Below are 22,335 nucleotides of genomic sequence, written 5' to 3'. Positions count from 1 at the left end.
ACCATTGAAATCACGTTGATTGCTACGTGACAAGAACAACCAATGCAGTTGAGGGTTAGCATCACAAGCTCAACGTAATGTGTAAACGGACCCGTCATAATATGTTTATTAAGATGCTACAAATGGGACAAGCGGCTAATGAGGCCTAGAACCCCCCCCCCCCCCCCCCCCCCCCCACGCAAGAAAGCAAGTACTCGTCGATAGCGTTTCAAAAACACACTGCATTAAGGTCACGTGACATGCCGAATCTAGATAATCAGTAGTATGTAGTATAAATATTATTGCAGAAAAAATCAACAACAGCTACTGAATGGACATATATTTTCCAATTCAATTAATATAAACTTTAGTAATCCTTGAATTATTCAATTCATTTATCCACTCGAACCCACAGGGTTTTGACACAATCTGAGCAAACTGGTATATATAGTATAATAGTGAGAAAGAGCTAACAAAGCAGCCACAAATTCTTGGTTGCTCGTTTCAAACTCTCAAAACTTCGGTATTAATCGTGATAATGCATAAAAAGTTTTTCCAGCTGAAAGCCAGAATATTGTTCTGTTTTATAATACAAAAATCGTTTACCTGACTTCACATTAACTTTGAAAAAATAAGTCCAACTTCCAAGAATTAGGTCGCCGTCGTTAACCCTACATCATTTTCCTTCATTACGTTGGATTCTATGCATCCGTCATCCGTTGCAGTCCAACTTGGAATTACCGTTTAAAATATAGCTACTTGTGGTCACCCTCACAATATTTGAATGAATGTTGATCGTCCGTTTCGGCAGATCAGATTCGTTTTCACCAGCTATCACCAGTTCAAACGAGTCAACCATATTGAAACTTTAAATTTCCAGTGAAGATCCGCAGCAAAAGTAGTAATATTGTCCAATCGTTTTGCACCTTTTGAACTTGAGTCATTCAGTGCTGAACAACCACAATATGGTTGACTCGTTTGAACTCGGAGGCCAATAGCTAGAGAATACGAATCTGATCTGCCGAAACGGACGATGAACATTCATTCAATATCACCAATACTATTAACTCAAATTGTACTTCTTTGATTTTGGTTTTCATTATTTATTTAGATTTTATCTCTGTATCAAGGTACATTCATATCGAACTTAATAATTTGCAAGTGTTTTTAAAGATGAAGCTAAAACAAAACACATGAATGACCCGAATAATGTTTTGTTTGACTCGAATAAGCTAATATTAGGGATTTTATAATTTTGATATATACACTGTTCTACACTGTAAAATCAACAGAGACTAAACTGGGTGACTTGATGTGCATCCATCTATTGATTCAAAAGTGATTAACAATCTTTCAAGTGCACATCATTCAGACACATATGTGTTATACAATGTACGTGTAGAGGGCTAAAGAAAAACAATGACAATATTTTAATGACGATATTCATGAATTCTGAACGATTTATATAAAAATTACGTATTTGATAAGAATAGTTTATTTTATTCATCTTTATGCATCATTCTGTGTTCTTTGAGAATCCTGTGGATCGCTGGTTTCCATTTCACAGTTTGGGTCTATTTCCATCTCTGTTTCATTTTCTCCCGATTCTTTCTTCTTTTCGTCTTTTTCGGCTTTCAATACGTCAGTCATGTCCGCCTTCTCTGTATCATCATTCCCAACTTCATCAGCATTACCGATATCCATATTGATGTCTTTCTTCGTGGCCTCATTTGCTGTGGTTTCTTCGGATTTCGTTTCCCTTTTCTGCGAATTCTTCTTTATTTTTTCTTCCTTTTCCTCCCATTCCTTGTTTGAAGCCTTATCCAAGTCTTCCTGATTTTGCCTGGATTTTTCAATCATCTTTTCCACTTCCTCATTAGACACTAAATCTTTATCATCTGTCCCATCATCCGGAGAATTGTATCCCGCTTCCATCTTGCGTATATATTCTCTGAGTTGCTTCCGGTCCTCATCGCTTTTGATTGTCTCTAACCAATACTTTACACAACTTTCCAGAGTATTTCCTAATGTTCCGTGTTCCATTGCCTCCTCCAAAACAAACTCAACAAATGGACGCTTGTATTGCTCATGACCAAACTCTCCTAGGAACTTCAGAATTCTTGTTATCCGTAAATAGTTGTGATACGACCTGAAAATAAGAAATATAATATATGATTTGTAAGACATTTCCGTGTACACGAGGTTTAAACAAGGTGTCTTTGCGAACTGCTATGTCCCGGTACGTGATGGATTGCTCCAACTAATATTAATCAGCCCCGTATTAGGAAATATCAATATTCATATGAAATTTCAAAACTCTTTGACTTTCTTTGTGAATTTCTAACTTTTTGAAAGTAAAATGTAGACCCCCCCACCCTTCATCCAAAAATCACTAGGTGTCTCTGGATATAATTCGTTACATTAAGAACCACCAATAGGTAACATACATGTAAGCCATAAATCAACCAAGAAGCATGCGTTATAGAAATGAAACTTAACATTTTTATTTTCTGACCTACTTCTAGTGAGAATGGTTATCTCCATTTTTTCCTTCGAAAAGAATAAGGATAAGATATCTTAAATGGTCTCCAAAGAGGGTAACTACAGTGTAGTTCAAAATATCATCAAACTTGTCACTCTCGCCAATTAATAATTATTTTCATAGTTTGAAAAGCTTTTCTTGTGATTTGTTTTACTAGTGAAAGTGATATTTTACTACGCCGCTGATTCCACCGAAAGTATACTTCTTTATAATGCGTGTACTGCAAGTTTCCCGTACCCAATTTTAGCGTAAAATGTTACAACAGTATGCAAGATCGAGTAACGTGGATTTATGACCCACTTCTTCTAAAACTACAGAAAACAATCCACAACTGGTGCATATCTAATATTTTTTATATAGATAAATAATGTATATCTACTATAATTTATGCAGATGGGACAGTTGTTAGAAATACATGTAGTGTACAACATTAGTTGACTTGGACATGCTCAGTGCTAACCGTTCACCAAAAACAAGAATTTCACAAGTGGTTGTTTGAACATGTTGAAGAGGCCCTCTATTTCTCTCTCCCACATAGTAGTGCAGAGACAGTAAATCCTGCACTGATTAAACAAACACATCTGATAACTATTATTGAATAACGAACACTTAGGGATCATTGGACTTATCTTGTTGATCTATGAGTAACCTAAAAGGCATTCCACTTATGAAATACGTGTTATGCTTTATACCATTTTGTAAAATTTTCCAGATATCTTCAATAACGTGTTACACGTTGCCGTATTCAGTTGAATCTTTGGTTTCTCAATAGAGATATAATAAAAAGGATAGAAGAAAAGGCAATTTTGGAATTCAGCGGTCATCACACGAAGACCCTGTCCCAGACATGATTACCAGTCATCAAGTGTATGTAGATCGTAGTGCCCCTTTTCAGAGCGAGAGGTTAACCAATGATTGCTTACACACGATCCTTGCGATAACTACGGTTGACTTTCTATATAAAAAAGGTTAGTCATCAAAGAGGTGTAAATTGGTGTTTTATCACGGTGGATAAGCTAGTTTTGTCGTGTTTACGTGTTCCTTTAGCTTTCATACAATGTTTTGTTGCTATCCATGACCACATGTCTTGAAATGTCGAGCAAAGAATTACAGACACTCTACCACCATGTACACAATTCCCTCCTCATCATCAGCGAATAGGAAGGTGTTCAAAACATCACTTCCTTTGTAATTCTTCATCAGATTGAATGTTTTCGCAATATCGTGGAAAAAATAGCAAACATTTGTAACGAGAGTCACATGACAGTGATTGAACAATTGGTACAAAAAAACCTTACGCTAAACGGAATTCGTCCATTTAAAATGGAGACATTTCGGAGGTTCCATACCTTAAGAGACAAATGTCCGGTGCGTTCAGTACCAGAAGAAGCACTACTTTATGATAACCGAATTTTGAAATTAAAAGCAGTTTAGCAACATAGACATTTAGTCTCCTTCTTATTATGATAGATAAAAGATTGGTTTATGTCTCTTTGAAATGCTTATGCAAATAAACTTTTAAATACTGAAAACAAGGGCTGTGAAAAGAGATCGTGGCAATATTCTTTTATAAATGGGATTCCAAAAAAGAGAATTAACCTTAAAATGTATAACAGTAGTAAACAATTTTTAAGTCAACGATATCGTCAATTTCTTATGGAGCTGAGTCTACGACTCAATAGGGCTACTGAAATTACTTCAGATTTTTACCTGCACATTCAACATGAAAATCTTTTCAGCACTGGTGCTCGTATTTTAAAAAGAAAAAAAGAAAGAAAAAAAAAGAATTGATAGTGTTCGCGAATTTTGTGCATGCGTCGCCCACTGTGAATGTCGAGAACAAGAGTTTAGGGCCACTAAAATAAAAGATTGATAAAAAAAATTAGAGGGAGAAAGATTATCGCCACTCCAGACGACTGTTTCATTTGTCACCCTGAGTGTGACAGGGAGATATTTCTAATCGTGTATCAATATTGAATTTACACCTTTACAGGAGTCTGAGGGTGACGACCACTCACCGCTATGTTATCACTGTGCAGAAAATAAATGATCTCTCATATCATGTTCAATCATATCCCGTTTTAAAAACATACTTAAAAGAGGTTAAAATTTTCAATAAAGAATATCACTTCATATCAAAAATTTCTTTTCATAAAACAGATTAGACTGGTGGAAGGATCGAAATGTGCCATTATCTACCAGTGTGTTAAATGTATGAACAGCAAGCAATCATTGCCAAAAGCACGGTAAAATAAGACTTTCAGAGTCTGCTTAAGGCAGTAAAATAAGACTTAGGAGTCTGCTTAATGCAGTAAAATAAGACTTCAGAGTCTACTTAATGCAGTAAAATAAGACTTCGGAGTCTACTTAATGCACAGTGCACTTGGAAACATGACAAATCATAAAAAATGTTAATTAAATGTAAACAGCGTATACAACTTGCAATGCACCTGTATATTTGTAAAGCATGGGACAGATCCACCCAACACTGCAGGGTCGAATGTCTGTATTGCAGTCCTTAAATAACACTTGGAGAAGGTACCGTCACGTTGGGGCGCTAAACTTCAAAGATAAACCTTCCCCGGTATCCGAAAGGGCCAATGAAGTTTGTTGTATTTTGCACTTAAAAAATGAAACATCAAAAGTGCATAAATCAAAGGGCAAGTCAACAGTCCTGACAATACAGAATATTCCTGCGAAATGTTAGGTTACAGAACAGGGTTAAATTTCTAAATTATTGGGTGGTACGTTATACATTCTAAAGAAACACTGGAATTTTCACAACACAAGAAAGCCTGACGTGTAAAGGGGGTAATTCTTTGAGAAAGTGTTAAAATCATGCCTTGCGCTTACTGCACAAACATTTAAATTACAGGTTTACTTCATAATTGTTATGAAGAGTCCTATATGATAGAGAATACCGCCATTGCGACGTGTATTCATCACAACTACGTGCACATTTCAATGCATCACGACATGCTATACTTTCGGGACACCCAGTGCAGCACCGGCGTCAATTTAAAAACCAGGCCTGCATTGGGCGTATCATTTGGAAACAAGACCTGTTAATAAACGTTATTAGTAGTGAGTACACTTTTAGATAGCAGTAGTTTCCACCCTGACAAAAAACATTCTCCAGTGCTATGAGTACACACGTACAAGGTCTGAAACCAAAACCTAAATCTAGACCTAGCGGGACAGGATCTTGGGAGCTTCTGAATACACCAGGAATGCACACTTTGACATTGAAAACAATCAGGGAGAATTTGGATAAAAAATATAGTCCAATCACGTAATGTAGGGGGTTTAAAAGCTAACTAACTTGCGCAATGTTTTGACAACTAAGGTATACGTAATCTGTTTTTGAAAGGCACAAGTTTTAAAAAGACTAAAATTTATTCAAGTGATCATGCTATGCAATGCTATACGAAATTCAAAATGAGTCTCATTTGCCAAATTTTACAAATGAACAGGAAGAAACCCAATTTATATTAATAAAATTTCGAAGTTTATAATTCAGTAGCTAGCCATCAATTAGTGTCCTTGTCCTTCATTAACACCCGTAAAACTGAGCGTTAAATATGGAAAAAATGAGAAATAAAATAGGAAATGTTAACATATTTATGCACACAAACAGATAACAAATAAATAAATTTCAATGAGGGAAGTCGATCATTGGATACATTTAGGAAATCTTAAAGGAAACTACCAAAATAAAATCAATATTGGGATAACTATTTACATAATTATGTACCTTTAATTATGTATTGGCTATATCTTAATTTCATAAGATTGACAAATATTTGGACCATAGTCTAATGCTAACACATGAAAAATCCTGGTATTTGAGAAAGCATTTGGGTGATTTGTGTCACCCTGACCTTATCTGATATCTCATAAAAATTTTTTACTTTAATTTCATATCATATATTTTTCCATATCTAAAATGATAAAAAGGTTAAGAAAGGGAATTCTGTAACTGATTCCAACATTCCAAAGCCTAGAACTTTCGGTGTAACATAATTTACGGCTATACCCCAGAGTAAGTGTGAAGTAGCTGTTTTTTACCCTGATACTACACTGTTGCTTGGAACTTGCATCAAAACAAGATTAAGCTGCAGCTCGTGATTGACAAATAGCATAGTATCACAGATAAAGTTGATTATGTGATTTCCGTTTATTGAACTCCACACAAGTGGATCATGAGAAATTATACAAAGCATTACAACACTGCCACTTTCTGGCAAATTGGGTAAAGTGTTAGCTGCGTAGGCCAGATTCCTGAAATTCCTGTCAAATTTCGGGTCATGGAAGGTTAAATTCTCTTAGACTATCTGAAAACTGTTTAGGCAATCGACGTCTTTGATCGCAATTTATAGCATAATACTTCTAAATGGTGGTTACATAATACATTATTCAATCCATATTTTATCAGATTTCTTCAAAATGAATTGCAACTTTGATAAATGACAGGAGGTGAAAATGTGCAGTATTGATTTTCTGTTTATCACTTCTTAAGAAGCCAAGTGTAGTCAATTTAAAAAGGGGTAAAATACCCATGTACTCCTTTATTGTGACGTGCAGATACAAGATACAAGAATGTTTTACAAACACGGAACAAAGAGTGAGCAAAGCCTACATAGTACATACCTCAGCAAATAAATATTGATAAAATGCCATGACACATATCATGTGCCATTTTTCTCTTTCTTAATATATATAAAATTATTTGACAAGATGACTAACTGTTGATATGACACCAGTATATCAGTTAACGGTATGATACAGTGAGAATTTTATGATGATATTTTAGAAAAATTTCATTTTAAAAAACGTGCTTCATGAAGTATGCTAGCATGAAGCATCTATTAGCAGTTCATGGTCTCATTGAAAAATGAAATTTATTTTCTATTTCTATATGAAATAGTGTATACATTTTACATTCATTCCTGTTGGAAATCACAATCGTTAAAGTAGAGTACAATATTTGTCCTTAAAGTCGAGGTACACTATTTATCAGGCTTATACACTCATTGTTCACAACTGCACCGCATTCATGAAGAAATGGCTATCATTACAATTGGAGAAATATATAGATGGTATTAGATTTTTAATACATGATCTAAATATAACATATACGAATGTCTCTACATAAGTGAAAAATTCCCGGAATGGGGCATATATCAACACACAAAGTAACCATGTATATAATATACATGGATGAAAATTTAACCGGCTCTGAAAATGGCAAAACTTGTAAATAACAAAAAAAAAAATAAAATTCTGTATATAGTCATGCAGAATCTGAAGCAAGAATGGTAATTAACATCCCTAGATGTAACTTTCATACAAGTTTAGTCCAAGGCCTAGAGAGTTACTTTGAAATGTAACCAAGTCCAACATTCTTAACCTGCTTCAAAGGAATTAACTTTGTAAACCATAACACTCAGCACCTAAGCTTAACATCCTATAGGTCAAACTCAGCATCTAAAGTAAGTACGATAATGGACATCCTATAGGTCAAACTCAGTATCTAAAGTAAGTATGGTAATTAACATCCTATAGGTCAAACTCAGTATCTAAAGTAAGTATAGTAATTAACATCCTATAGGTCAAACTCAGCATCTAAAGTAAGTATAGTAATTAACATCCTATAGGTCAAACTCAGCATCTAAAGTAAGTATGATAATGAACATCCTATAGGTCAAACTCAGTATCTAAAGTAAGTATTGTAATTAACATCCTATAGGTCAAACTCAGCATCTAAAGTAAGTATTGTAATTAACATCCTATAGGTCAAACTCAGCATCTAAAGTAAGTATTGTAATTAACATCCTATAGGTCAAACTCAGTATCTAAAGTAAGTATGATAATGAACATCCTATAGGTCAAACTCAGTATCTAAAGTAAGTATAGTAATTAACATCCTATAGGTCAAACTCAGCATCTAAAGTAAGTATTGTAATTAACATCCTATAGGTCAAACTCAGCATCTAAAGTAAGTATTGTAATTAACATCCTATAGGTCAAACTCAGTATCTAAAGTAAGTATTGTAATTAACATCCTATAGGTCAAACTCAGCATCTAAAGTAAGTATTGTAATTAACATCCTATAGGTCAAACTCAGCATTTAAAGTAAGTATTGTAATTAACATCCTATAGGTCAAACTCAGCATCTAAAGTAAGTATGGTAATTAACATCCTATAGGTCAAACTCAGTATCTAAAGTAAGTGTGATAATTTAAAACACCCTATAGGTCAAACTCAGTATCTAAAGTAAGTATGGTAATTAACATCCTATAGGTCAGACTCAGTATCTAAAGTAAGTATGGTAATTAACATCCTACAGGTCAAACTCAGTATCTAAAGTAAGTATGGTAATTAACATTCTTTAGGTCAAACTCAGTATCTAAAGTAAGTATGGTAATTAACATCCTATAGGTCAGACTCAGTATCTAAAGTAAGTATGATAATTAACACCTTATAGGTCAAACTCAGTATCTAAAGTAAGTATGATAATGACACCCTATAGGTCAAACTCAGTATCTAAAGTAAGTATGGTAATTAACATCCTATAGGTCAAACTCAGTATCTAAAGTAAGTATGGTAATTAACATCCTATAGGTCAAACTCAGTATCTAAAGTAAGTATGGTAATTAACATTCTTTAGGTCAAACTCAGTATCTAAAGTAAGTATGGTAATTAACATCCTATAGGTCAGACTCAGTATCTAAAGTAAGTATGATAATTAACACCCTATAGGTCAAACTCAGTATCTAAAGTAAGTATGATAATTAACATCCTATAGGTCAAACTCAGTATCTAAAGTATGTATGATAATTAACATCCTATAGGTCAAACTCAGTATCTAAAGTAAGTATGGTAATTAACATTCTTTAGGTCAAACTCAGTATCTAAAGTAAGTATGGTAATTAACATCCTATAGGTCAGACTCAGTATCTAAAGTAAGTATGATAATTAACACCCTATAGGTCAAACTCAGTATCTAAAGTAAGTATGATAATGACACCCTATAGGTCAAACTCAGTATCTAAAGTAAGTATGATAATTAACACCCTATAGGTCAAACTCAGTATCTAAAGTAAGTATGGTAATTAACATTCTTTAGGTCAAACTCAGTATCTAAAGTAAGTATGGTAATTAACATTCTTTAGGTCAAACTCAGTATCTAAAGTAAGTATGGTAATTAACATCCTATAGGTCAGACTCAGTATCTAAAGTAAGTATGATAATTAACACCTTATAGGTCAAACTCAGTATCTAAAGTAAGTATGATAATGACACCCTATAGGTCAAACTCAGTATCTAAAGTAAGTATGGTAATTAACATCCTATAGGTCAAACTCAGTATCTAAAGTAAGTATGGTAATTAACATCCTATAGGTCAAACTCAGTATCTAAAGTAAGTATGGTAATTAACATTCTTTAGGTCAAACTCAGTATCTAAAGTAAGTATGGTAATTAACATCCTATAGGTCAGACTCAGTATCTAAAGTAAGTATGATAATTAACACCCTATAGGTCAAACTCAGTATCTAAAGTAAGTATGATAATTAACATCCTATAGGTCAAACTCAGTATCTAAAGTATGTATGATAATTAACATCCTATAGGTCAAACTCAGTATCTAAAGTAAGTATGGTAATTAACATTCTTTAGGTCAAACTCAGTATCTAAAGTAAGTATGGTAATTAACATCCTATAGGTCAGACTCAGTATCTAAAGTAAGTATGATAATTAACACCCTATAGGTCAAACTCAGTATCTAAAGTAAGTATGATAATGACACCCTATAGGTCAAACTCAGTATCTAAAGTAAGTATGATAATTAACACCCTATAGGTCAAACTCAGTATCTAAAGTAAGTATGATAATTAACATCCTATAGGTCAAACTCAGTATCTAAAGTAAGTATGGTAATTAACATCCTATAGGTCAAACTCAGTATCTAAAGTAAGTATAGTAATTAACATCCTATAGGTCAAACTCAGTATCTAAAGTAAGTATAGTAATTAACATCCTATAGGTCAGACTCAGTATTTAAAGTATGCATGGTAATAACACCCTCTAGGTCAAACTCAGCATCTAAGGTAAGTATGATAATTAGCCAATCTAATTACATGAGCGGATCGAAGGATCTAATTTTAATTAGATTGATAATTAGCACCCTCTAAGTCAAACTTAGCATCTACAGTAAGTGTGGTGGACTGAGAGCAAATCCCTAAATGTAAAGTCCTGGGAAGTCTAGTCCAGATTTAAGGAAATCTGAGGAATTGAATCCTAAAACTTTAACTGAGACTCAGTCACATCCACTGAAGTTCAGTGAAACAATTTGGAAATGAAAAGTTGATACCAATTCATCTACCTGTATTCTTTATTGTTAGTGTACAAGTCAAGTTTTATAATTCCGGGAGTTTTGTTCTCACACAGGACACTTATTATCAGAACATCTATGTACATAGTAACTATCAATATGTATGACACACTGTACAGTGTAGGTAAACATGTGAATAAAAAAACTGAGAAATCTTTATTAAGAAAAGCAATATAGATGATTATATATAAATGTACACAAGAACTTTCTGACATTCCAGTACTGTGAATGTTTACACAGTACAATACAGTGACGCACAATGGAAGACAAGAATGTGCTAATTCATTGTGTTGTGCAGTATAGTCAACGTGATCTGTCAAGCAAACAAAGAAAGCTAACTCTTGTAAGTAAAGGAATATACCATGTCCTACAGCATAATTTAAGGTTGAAATGCTGAATATATTTGCAAGGCTTGTTGATTGCTGAATGAATATGATACACCATTTTAACTATACTTAATTTGAATAAAGCTGATATAAATGATCTCTTTATTTTTCATACATCATTCAGTGAATTTTAAAGATGTTGCACATCTATTAATGTGATTTTCCTGAAGTTGAAAAATGATGCCTGCGAGCAATATCATGTGAACTTTATCAAGGTCATACGTGGCATTTCTACCATTGTTTCTAAAATTATTCATTTCCTCGAAATGAAGAGTTTTTGTATGACTTCTGAAACAGGTCTTATGTTTATTATGCTGCTTTGATTCTGCAATTACTAAAACTAACACATTTCATGAGGTAATGCCAGTGTGAAGCACTACAGGCCCACCCTCATGTATTATCAATAACAGGCCCACTAGCCCGGGATCATCATCACTATATATTGGCCTCACCTTGGAATCTATATCCCTACCCCTGGTGGCAAGAATAAAAAATTCACACATAAAAATGGAGAACTTTATGTAAGTTATGATCATGTATGCAATTTACCTCCCTTATATGGGAATAGTAGAGAGAAATAGTTTCCTATGATTCAATACATTTTACCTGTACTATATTGCCCTACATTGCCCTAGAGCCTGACCCTGACTGAGAAGCAATGAATTTTACGATTTAAGGTAGAGACCATTTAATACATCATAACAAAGCATTCAGACGATGTACCTTTCTCATTTATCTTACCTCTATCTCACATCAGTAAAATTACAGAAGTTTATTAAATGTAATGGACATTAACATATACGAACATATTGACCCAGGCCTGCTCTTCACTTGGAGCCTCTACCTCTGGGGTTGTGAAATTCACAATTTTGGTACATTCCTTTGAAATTCTGCTTTTCCTAATTAAGTTTGCATTTAGTTTTTAAATACATATGTAGCATTAGACAAATTAAAGACGTTTTTCCAAGTGATAGACATTTAATGACTATATCTATTTTGGCCCCACCCTGGAACCAAAACCAACTCTGGGATCATGGGTACCTGCTCCTTCTAATCATCCATTCAATTTCAATTTAGTATTAATAGCATTAAAGGAAAGGTTATTTAAGTGTTTTAACACATAAACAGAATATGCCAGGTTTGGTCCCACCCTGGGGTCAGAACCTCTACCTCACAGATCATGAAATTTTGGTAGACTATGCATTTAGTTTTTAATACAAAGGTGTGATTGTAAAGAAGATTTTTGAAAATTGGTCCAAGGGTTCCAAAGATGCTAATTCTTACCAAATTTGAAAAGAATTGGAAGGGTAGCTAACAAGAAGTTTAAAATGTGCATGTGTTGACACACAATGGACGCAGATCAATTGCAATAGACCATGACTGAACATGTATCATATTTAGCATAAGGAAATTGATTTTTCAACAAGTTAGCATAGATTTAGTGCTTTTTAAATGTGCTATATAAGAATACACACATAATACATTTAGCGATGTAATTGATTTAGCAGTAGCTGATTTCCGTGAAAGGTGCTAAATAGAATACACAGCCAAATGTAATACGTTTACAGTATTTCTTAAATATGTATTGTTAAGATCAAGGGGATACATATTGCTGGTAATATACTGAAAGTTAAGAATTACCTATTCAAATGATTAAACCTCTCCCTCCAGTTTTGAGCTCTGCTAATTCTTCCTGTTTTTCTGTCTAATTTCATCCCATAGAAATCCAACAGCATTTCGTAAGACTTCAGAACTCGACTAAAAGCTTCTTCGTCATCCATTATTTTCTGCAGTACAGAATGTGCGCTTGGAAGTTAAACTTTTTTAAACATTCAAAGAAAAACACTGTATATATAAAGTCATTCAGCTGGGTTTTTTGTTGCAGATTTATTTTCACTAAATTTACTGTAACATTGGTTAAATGAATTTATATATTCATTTATCAAATTTACTATATGCGGAGACTCAGGTGTGTTATGGAGTAAAATTAACAAGGCTTTTGTCCATAAAGTGCCTCATTTACAAATATAAAAGAAAAAAACTCGTGTGAACATATTGTAACGTGTAGTGGTCACCCAACCAAGTGCTGATCACACTCGCCATTGCTTAATTTGCGTGATCAAGAAAGAGACTCTACCACATCACTAGAAAAGCTAGCTCTCTAGCAAGGCAGTATAAGTTCCCCCTTATACTGTCCGCTACAATATCTTTTCTTATCATTTTGTAAAATGAACAGATATGTTTATATGGTGCTCATGATTTGAAATACACTCTCTTATTCTAAATTTTAGGTTTTCAATATGTAACGTATATGCATTGTATATATCAAACTCTGAGATTATCCCTGTTTACCACACACACTGATAACCACATGTTTGCATGCTCTGTAATAATACATACTCGGCATTCTGAAATAAACTGATGTAGAGACCAAAAAAAAACAAGAGGTACTGTGAGCAATGCTCACTAAGAATACCCCCCACTTACCCCAATCTCCCAAAGGGTGTTGGTAATAGGTAAAACTTCAGTATTATGATCCAAAAGGTATCTAGGAACACAGCATCTCCATGCGATGAAAAAAGCCATTAAAGAATTTAAATGGAAACCATATTGCTACTTCGATGTCCAGTGCGCATGACCTTTGACCTTTTGACCCCAAAATCAATAGGGAACATCTTCATCCCATGGGTAGTCCATATGTATGATATGGTGACTGTAGGTGGAAAGGATAACGCTTTAGAGCCCGGAAACCATATTGCTACTTCAATGTCCAGTGCACTTGACCTTTGACCTTTTGACCCCAAAATCAATAGGGAACATCTTCATCCCATGGGTAGTCCATATGTATGATATGGTGACTGTAGATGGAAAGGATAACGCTTTAGAGCCCGGAAACCATATTGCTACTTCAATGTCCAGTACGCTTGACCTTTGACCTTTTAACCCCAAAATCAATAGGGAACATCTTCATCCTATGGGTAGTCCATATCTATGATATGGTGACTGTAGTTGGAAAGGATAACGCTTTAGAGCCCGGAAACCATATTGCTACTTCAATGTCCAGTGCGCTTGACCTTTGACCTTTTGACCCCAAAATCAATAGGGAACATCTTCATCCCATGGGTAGTCCATATATAAGATATGGTGACGGTAGGTGGAAAGGATAATGCTTTAGAGCCCGGAAACCATTGCGTCTACAGACGGACGGACGGATGGACGGACAGACCGATACCAGTATATCCCCCCCCCCCCCCACCCACAACTTGTTGCGGGGGGTATAAAAAAAAAAAATAGGACTTCAAAATGTATAAGTGATTATATAAAGTGATGAGGCATAATAATCCTCATATATATATTTATATATATATATATATATATATATATATATATATATATATATATATATATAGTGTAAATATATATCCCTATATTTTAGAGACAAAAGATAGTTCTTATTTTTATCATAACTCTGAATTATTAATTTCATTCATAACACTTTGTTAATTTTGCAGTATTTTTTCACTCTCTTATAATGTAAAATAAGAATAATTAAAGAAGGGGGATGTAACGTATATGCATTGTATATATCAAACTCTGAGATTATCCCTGTTTACCGCACACACTGATAACCACAATGCATTGTATATATCAAACTCCGAGATTATCCCTGTTTACCGCACACACTGATAACCACGTGTTTGCATGCTCTGTAATAATAAATACTCGGCATTCTGAAATAAACTGACGTAGAGACAAGATGTATTCTGTTATACTGCACTACCTTACACAATATAGGATTATATTGCTTTATAGAGAACCTTTTCAAAGAAATACGTTATTTCAAATAAAACAAAGATGTAAAATTAAGGGCTCACATCGAAGTCCTTGACAATAAATTCATGCACACAGTGAGTGATGACTTAGGGAAGTTCAACTCCCAAAGAGATACATGTACTACAATTTTGGTAACATTAAAAACACATGCATAATAGTAAACTGCTGTTATCATTGACCAGATCTTGGGTCTACAAACCTCAATTTCATGCATTTGAAGTTCTTGCGCATGGAAATTCATTCCCGTTTCTCTGATCGGAAACAACCTGTAAAAAGCGAGTTTATTTATAGAGAGCAGTTCATATGAGGATGCATGCATAATGACTATAGGAGATACTAGTAACTGTCACATTCTATTATTAAACAATGTGAACCAGAATGGCTACTACATTTGATAATTACCACTGCACATAACCATGATGTCGTTCAAGTCTCTCGTAATCACCCCACCAGTTTTTATGGATATTGTCTATGAAGTCGCCTACAAGGAAAACAAACAATCAACATCAACAATGGTAAGTATATATATATGCAAACTGCAGGGAGTATTGTAATATCGCTAAAAAATATTCTAATGCTAGCTAGTTTCTGGAAATTCTAAGAAAATTATACATTTGATTGAAGAATTAAATATTACTGCAGGTATAACCATTTCAAAATCTTCAGTGGGATATGAAATGGATGGCCGTGGAATCAAATCCTGTCAAGCCTGAAGTGTGTCATGATTATTCAAAGGGCTTCATATAACAAGGACTATATTTGCCCATTAAAATTGAGCCATGCCTTTGTTTCAAAATAAAGTGCTGCATATTTTGCACAAGAATTCTGATGTAACTTATACATGTACTTATTAATTTCATTTTGATCAAAATGACATATTTAGGATAGCAAATATGACAAACATTTTGTGGCCAGTATTTTGACCTACAAAATGCCCACTTTTTCTAGAAAACATCAAGTGCAGCCTTAAACAAACTTTCTATTTATGTCTTTTTATCTTTCCAGTAAACTTATGCAATAGAAAATTGTTATGCTCTATTATATTCTGTTCAAGAAAAAAAATTCAGAAAATTTAAAGCAAATTAGAGAAAATTTGTAAAACTGCATCACTTTGGATGCTATGTTCTCCAAATGACTGTATATATCAGAGACAAATGACTGTAAATATCAGAGACAAATGAGAGTAAATATCAGAGACAAATGACTGTATATATCAGAGACAAATGAGAGTAAATATCAGAGACAGATGGCTGTATATATCAGAGACAGATGACTGTAAATATCAGAGACAAATGACTGTATATATCAGAGACAAATGACTGTATATATCAGAGACAGATGACTGTAAATATCAGAGACAAATGAGAGTAAATATCAGAGACAAATGACTGTATATATCAGAGACAAATGAGAGTAAATATCAGAGACAGATGGCTGTATATATCAGAGACAGATGACTGTAAATATCAGAGACAAATGACTGTATATATCAGAGACAAATGAGAGTAAATATCAGAGACAAATGACTGTAAATATCAGAGACAGATGACTGTATATATCAGAGACAAATGACTGTAAATATCAGAGACAAATGACTGTAAATATCAGAGACAAATGACTGTATATATCAGAGACAGATGACTGTATATATCAGAGACGAATGACTGTATATATCAGAGACAAATGAGAGTAAATATCAGAGACAAATGACTGTAAATATCAGAGACAGATGACTGTAAATATCAGAGACAGATGACTGTATATATCAGAGACAAATGACTGTAAATATCAGAGACAAATGACTGTATATATCAGAGACAGATGACTGTATATATCAGAGACAGATGAGAGTAAATATCAGAGACAAATGACTGTATATATCAGAGACAAATGACTGTATATATCAGAGACAGATGACTGTATATATCAGAGACAGATGACTGTATATATCAGTGACGAATGACTGTATATATCAGAGACAAATGACTGTATATATCAGAGACAGATGAGAGTAAATATCAGAGACAAATGACTGTATATATCAGAGACAGATGACTGTAAATATCAGAGACAGATGACTGTATATATCAGAGACAGATGAGAGTAAATATCAGAGACAAATGACTGTATATATCAGAGACAAATGACTGTATATATCAGAGACAGATGACTGTATATATCAGAGACAGATGAGAGTAAATATCAGAGACAAATGACTGTATATATCAGAGACAGATGACTGTATATATCAGAGACAGATGAGAGTAAATATCAGAGACAAATGACTGTATATATCAGAGACAGATGACTGTATATATCAGAGACAGATGAGAGTAAATATCAGAGACAAATGACTGTATATATCAGAGACAAATGACTGTAAATGACTGTAAATATCAGAGACAAATGACTGTAAATATCAGAGACAAATGACTGTAAATATCAGAGACAAATGACTGTATATATCAGAGACAGATGACTGTATATATCAGAGACAAATGACTGTAAATATCAGAGACAAATGACTGTAAATATCAGAGACAAATGACTGTATATATCAGAGACAGATGACTGTATATATCAGAGACAAATGACTGTAAATATCAGAGACAAATGACTGTAAATATCAGAGACAGATGACTGTATATATCAGAGACAGATGACTGTATATATCAGAGACAGATGGCTGTAAATATCAGAGACAGATGACTGTAAATATCAGAGACAGATGACTGTAAATATCAGAGGCAAATTACCGGGGTATGTGAATATGTATTGGGCATGATCTAGATCTCTTATGAAATAAAAGCACATTATAAACTTTCTTTAAAATTTTAAATTCTAGTCTAGTTTTATGAAGTCAACAGAGGCTGTTATCATATATTATATGTACTATGTGACAAGCCATGAAATATGCATTTTCTATACAGTTGAACTTCGGAACCTCGAACATCCATATCTCAAATACAATGGATGTGTTGATTACGAAGTGAGTTGGAAGTTGCAACTGCATTTTCTTTATGTATTTTAACCTCAATATTTTGAACCCTCAAACATTTTTAAGTTTATCAAGTTCAAGATAACAAGGTTTGACTGTGTTTATGATTGTATAAAAAAGGAAATAAAAACGCATTATTATTAATAAAAATATACTTTGTTTTATTTAATATTGTGTCATCTCGTTAAAGACAAAAAGAAGCAATATTAAGATGCTGGTGGAAATCTGACCATGAGACACCTCCCCCTCTCCCTTTTCGATGCCCCTGATACATGTATATGATGTATTCAAGACGGTTATCATATTTGTAATATATACCGACATACTAAATAACAGTTAAACATCAATAATTCTTTAAAGGGACTGGTTCACCATTTTTGATAAAAATATTTTAAAAATTTCATTTTCGATGTTAAACATTAAAAATATAACTTTAAGTTATTTAATGTTGACAGCCAAAATTTTGACCTCCTGAATGCAAGAATAAAAGCAATATTTTAACCTAAATTTGTGTTATGTAAACAAAGACCCGAGTCTTTTTATGTATACAAACAAACAAGTGAAATATTGATTTTGTAATATAAAGCATCTTAATTTTGCATAGTCACAAATTTTAACTTTTAGATGACATATTTTACCTAAACAATGCTTGAAAAGTGAAAGATATGATAAACTTAGATTGATATCTAATTCTTTTGAAAATTTCGTAAACAATAACACACCGCAATCTTTGTTTACAAAACAAATAATAAATAAAATGAGCTTCTGTGATGATGCATAACCATAATTTTTGTGTGAAATATTTTAAACACATTAGACAGTAGATTTTGATAATTAAAAGTGAAAAAGAAAATTTTGTGGAAAATCGTGAATCAGTCCCTTTAATATCAATAATTCATTTTAAATTGCATGATATCATACACATTCCCAAAAAATTTACAGTTGATAATAAACTGGGTTACACTAGTACGACACATTCTTGTATCCACGAGACGTCAATAAATACCCCGGTCAAGCGTGCATACTCAACAGCATTTTATGCATCTCAGACCTATTTGTTATCCTTCAAGTATCTGGTAAGAATACAGACCAGTATTGAAATTCGTTTCTCATATTGCGTAAAGGATGCCTACTAGGTTACCCAATGATCCAACAAAGCAGTGCAGTTACTATTGACTGGAAACACCAAAAACACCATGGCAAGTGCTCCAAATGTCCAGAAAAGCACAATATCTCATCTCTACAAACAACTTAGACTGACTGATACAACTGTCCACAATCCTTGAACTCCCCGACAGAAAGTTACAACACCTCAATAGGATCATTTCATGAAGACGTAGCATTTGAACAACTGGTTCAGAACTGCACAAAAAGCTGTAATTACGACCACAGACACATTATCCCAAAAGAAACTAAAATGTCTCCATTCTAATGGCATCAAGTCACATCACATTCCCATTAATCATCATCAAATAGTTCTAGAAGGGTAAGTGGCATAACATCTCTGTGGCACAAATTAGCCATGTAACGAACTCTACGCATTGGAGAATTTGAGCAGGAACAAATGCTATTTTGAACAGGGTGAATATTCATTACTGAAGTAGGAAAATTTCAATGCATGGCTACCAATTTTTCAGCCTTGACATATTTTTGACAAAGTGATGATGACTGCATGACTCTAAATTTACTGTGTTATCCAATAGAAGATATGTTCTAACTATTAGTTGTAAAAATTATACGATATATATGAATGAAACAATAAAAATATCACTAAAAATTGAAGGTTGCGATTCTTTTGTCAACATATATACACTTGTAATACCAGCACATACCATCTGGGTAAGACCTTAACTCATTGCAATAAAATTTCCAGTTGTCTGTCATTCTTTTGTAATCTTTTTTGCCCTGAAACAGAAAATGAAAAAAAAATCTGTAAATATATAGAGCAGAAAGTCCTCTACTTAGATGGGTGTGCGTTATACAGACAATTCTACTTTGAGTTCTGGTTTTGTGGGGCCAAAATTCACTTATGCCTACAGGATACCTAGCCATCCAATTCACCTTCAGCATCATGTGTTTTGTGCAGTACCACAACAATCTAACAATATACATGTATAGCACTATTGAAAATCCTTTATTTAGAAGTTCCAATAAGCAAATTTCTAAGAATAAGTTGACTTAATTAAATGCATGTTGTTATGTTTTTCTAATTAAAGGATTGAAGCTATATATACTCAGAAGTGCTAAGGGTGTGAATTATGACACTTACACAAAATATGGCTGTACTTAGAGAACAATAATTATATGTTATTAACTGGATTTAAGGAAATATGCCCCCCTATGGTTGTGCAGTAAAGTGGATCGAGCTTGTGAGGTCTGCTGGTTGTGCAGTAAAGTGGATCGAGCTTGTGAACCTCAACAGCACTACAAATACGGCTTCCACACTACGATCAAGACTTAATTCTGTACTACGATCAAGACTTAATTCTGTACTACGATCAAGACTTAATTCTGTACTACGATCAAGACTTAATTCTGTACTACAATCAAGACTTAATTCTGTACTACGATCAAGACTTAATTCTGTACTACAAGCAAGACTTAATTCTGTACTACAAGCAAGACTTAATTCTGTACTACAAGCAAGACTTAATTCTGTACTACATTTTGTACAACCAAGATTTAATTCTGTACTAAAACCCACGCTTAATTCTGCACTACAACCAAGGGTAGGCACATTTCCCTATATGCAGTCAATAACCTTTTCATTGCATATTTTTGATTTTGATGCACTCCTGATTCTATTAAAAAGTACACATTCTTAACATTTTTGGTAGCAGACAAAGTGTTTACATCCATTTTATTTGTAAATTAAGAGATGCGACATTACAATCATTGAGTTATGTACACATACATGTATGTGATGTCACAAATTAGTCAGAGTTATCTCCGGACATTTACAGTGCAGGCTCTTATGGCTCAGTAAAAGGCTGAGTACTCTATAGAGAATCTACAGGAGAGCATCGAAATTCAAGGACTATATAGTTAATTGGTTTAACATCAGAAAACTGCAGCCCTGTGCATAAAGTAACTTTGTTTTCAGAAAAATCAAAAGTCTTTACCTTTAATTTAAGAATCATCAATATATGCCAAATGATCATATCAAAAAAATGTATTTGAAAAATTGACTCACAGGATATCCCAGTCTGTATTGTTCTAAATCATTATGGCGGTAATGTGAAAAATATGATGTTTCATCTTCCAGAACACTTTTCTTTTTCTTCATCTGCAACATTACAATTCAACATGTACAAAATTTTAGTATTTGGATGAACATACGTGAAAATTCTTCAGTACTGTTTATACCAGCCCAGGGTAATGTGATAAGATCATGAACTTTCCATGCAATCACTTTCTCTGGCTATAAAGTTGATGCATGAAATTGCCATAGGGTAATAGGCCGAGATGAATATATGTATCAAGTGTTAAACAAAGTTATGTCCCTTATATTACCTACCATCTAGGTGAAAACCTAATGTTTCACACATTTCCTTTTGTAGGTTTTCCATCTGTAGCCTTCCTTTTTTTTTTCTTTTCTTTTTTTTCTTTTGTAAAACTAAACAGCTTTCATAATATGCTGCATTGCCAGAAATGGTGCAACCAATAAATCAGTAATTAAGGAAGGATCGAAACTTCAAATTCACTTGTAAATTCCAGCAGTACCAAAGCTTAAGTAACTGGTACATGAACAGTGTTACAGTGTAAAGGGATTTCAACAAATGCTGGGATCAAAGGGACATAACTTCGGTAAACTATTGGATTTCAGAGCCAATATTTCTTCACCTTACAAACAATCACATAGATCGTCGATATTGCCTTTTATTATATATTATATTAGATCATATTATATTTATAAAGATAGGCATTGTGATGAAATTAACATACACTCGGTTTCTTTTCGGCCTTAGATCCTGTCAAAAAGTTTCCCATCGATGTTTGTTTAAACTTTGAATTTGTTTTGTGGGATGTAGAATTCCCAGTATTCTTTGACATTTTCCGTTTTCGGTTTCAACCGGAAGTTGGATACGGTAACTAATGTACACAATATTGTCGAACCGTATCCAGAACTGAACGTATAGTCAATATTGAAATTCATTTGAATTTTATAAAAACTATTTGGTAAATATTGCAAATAATGGA

At 33.6% G+C, this 22,335-nt stretch overlaps 1 protein-coding gene across 2 annotated transcripts; it reads right to left on the bottom strand.

The window, feature by feature from the left end:
- Positions 1–1,394: 1,394 nt before the first annotated feature.
- LOC125646088 (opioid growth factor receptor-like protein 1) lies at positions 1,395–22,236 on the bottom strand. 2 transcript variants are annotated; one of them, XM_048872233.2, is made up of 7 exons: positions 22,081–22,236; positions 21,329–21,421; positions 19,968–20,040; positions 15,540–15,618; positions 15,337–15,403; positions 12,945–13,090; positions 1,395–2,128 (listed from the first exon to the last, which is right to left on the bottom strand). In XM_048872233.2, exons 1-7 carry the CDS (start codon positions 22,186–22,188, stop codon positions 1,489–1,491), a joined length of 1,206 nt encoding a protein of 401 aa, XP_048728190.1. In that variant the 5' UTR covers positions 22,189–22,236; the 3' UTR covers positions 1,395–1,488. The 2 variants fall into 2 exon arrangements, with proteins under 2 accessions (XP_048728190.1, XP_055996916.1); XM_056140941.1 differs by having other exon boundaries at positions 21,653–22,173.
- Between the last annotated feature and the right edge of the window lie 99 nt (positions 22,237–22,335).

Source organism: Ostrea edulis, chromosome 6 (genome assembly GCF_947568905.1).
Source record: "Ostrea edulis chromosome 6, xbOstEdul1.1, whole genome shotgun sequence".
Taxonomy (NCBI): domain Eukaryota; kingdom Metazoa; phylum Mollusca; class Bivalvia; order Ostreida; family Ostreidae; genus Ostrea; species Ostrea edulis.
Note: the sequence above shows the minus strand (reverse complement) of the source record. Positions and strands in the feature narration are given on the sequence as shown.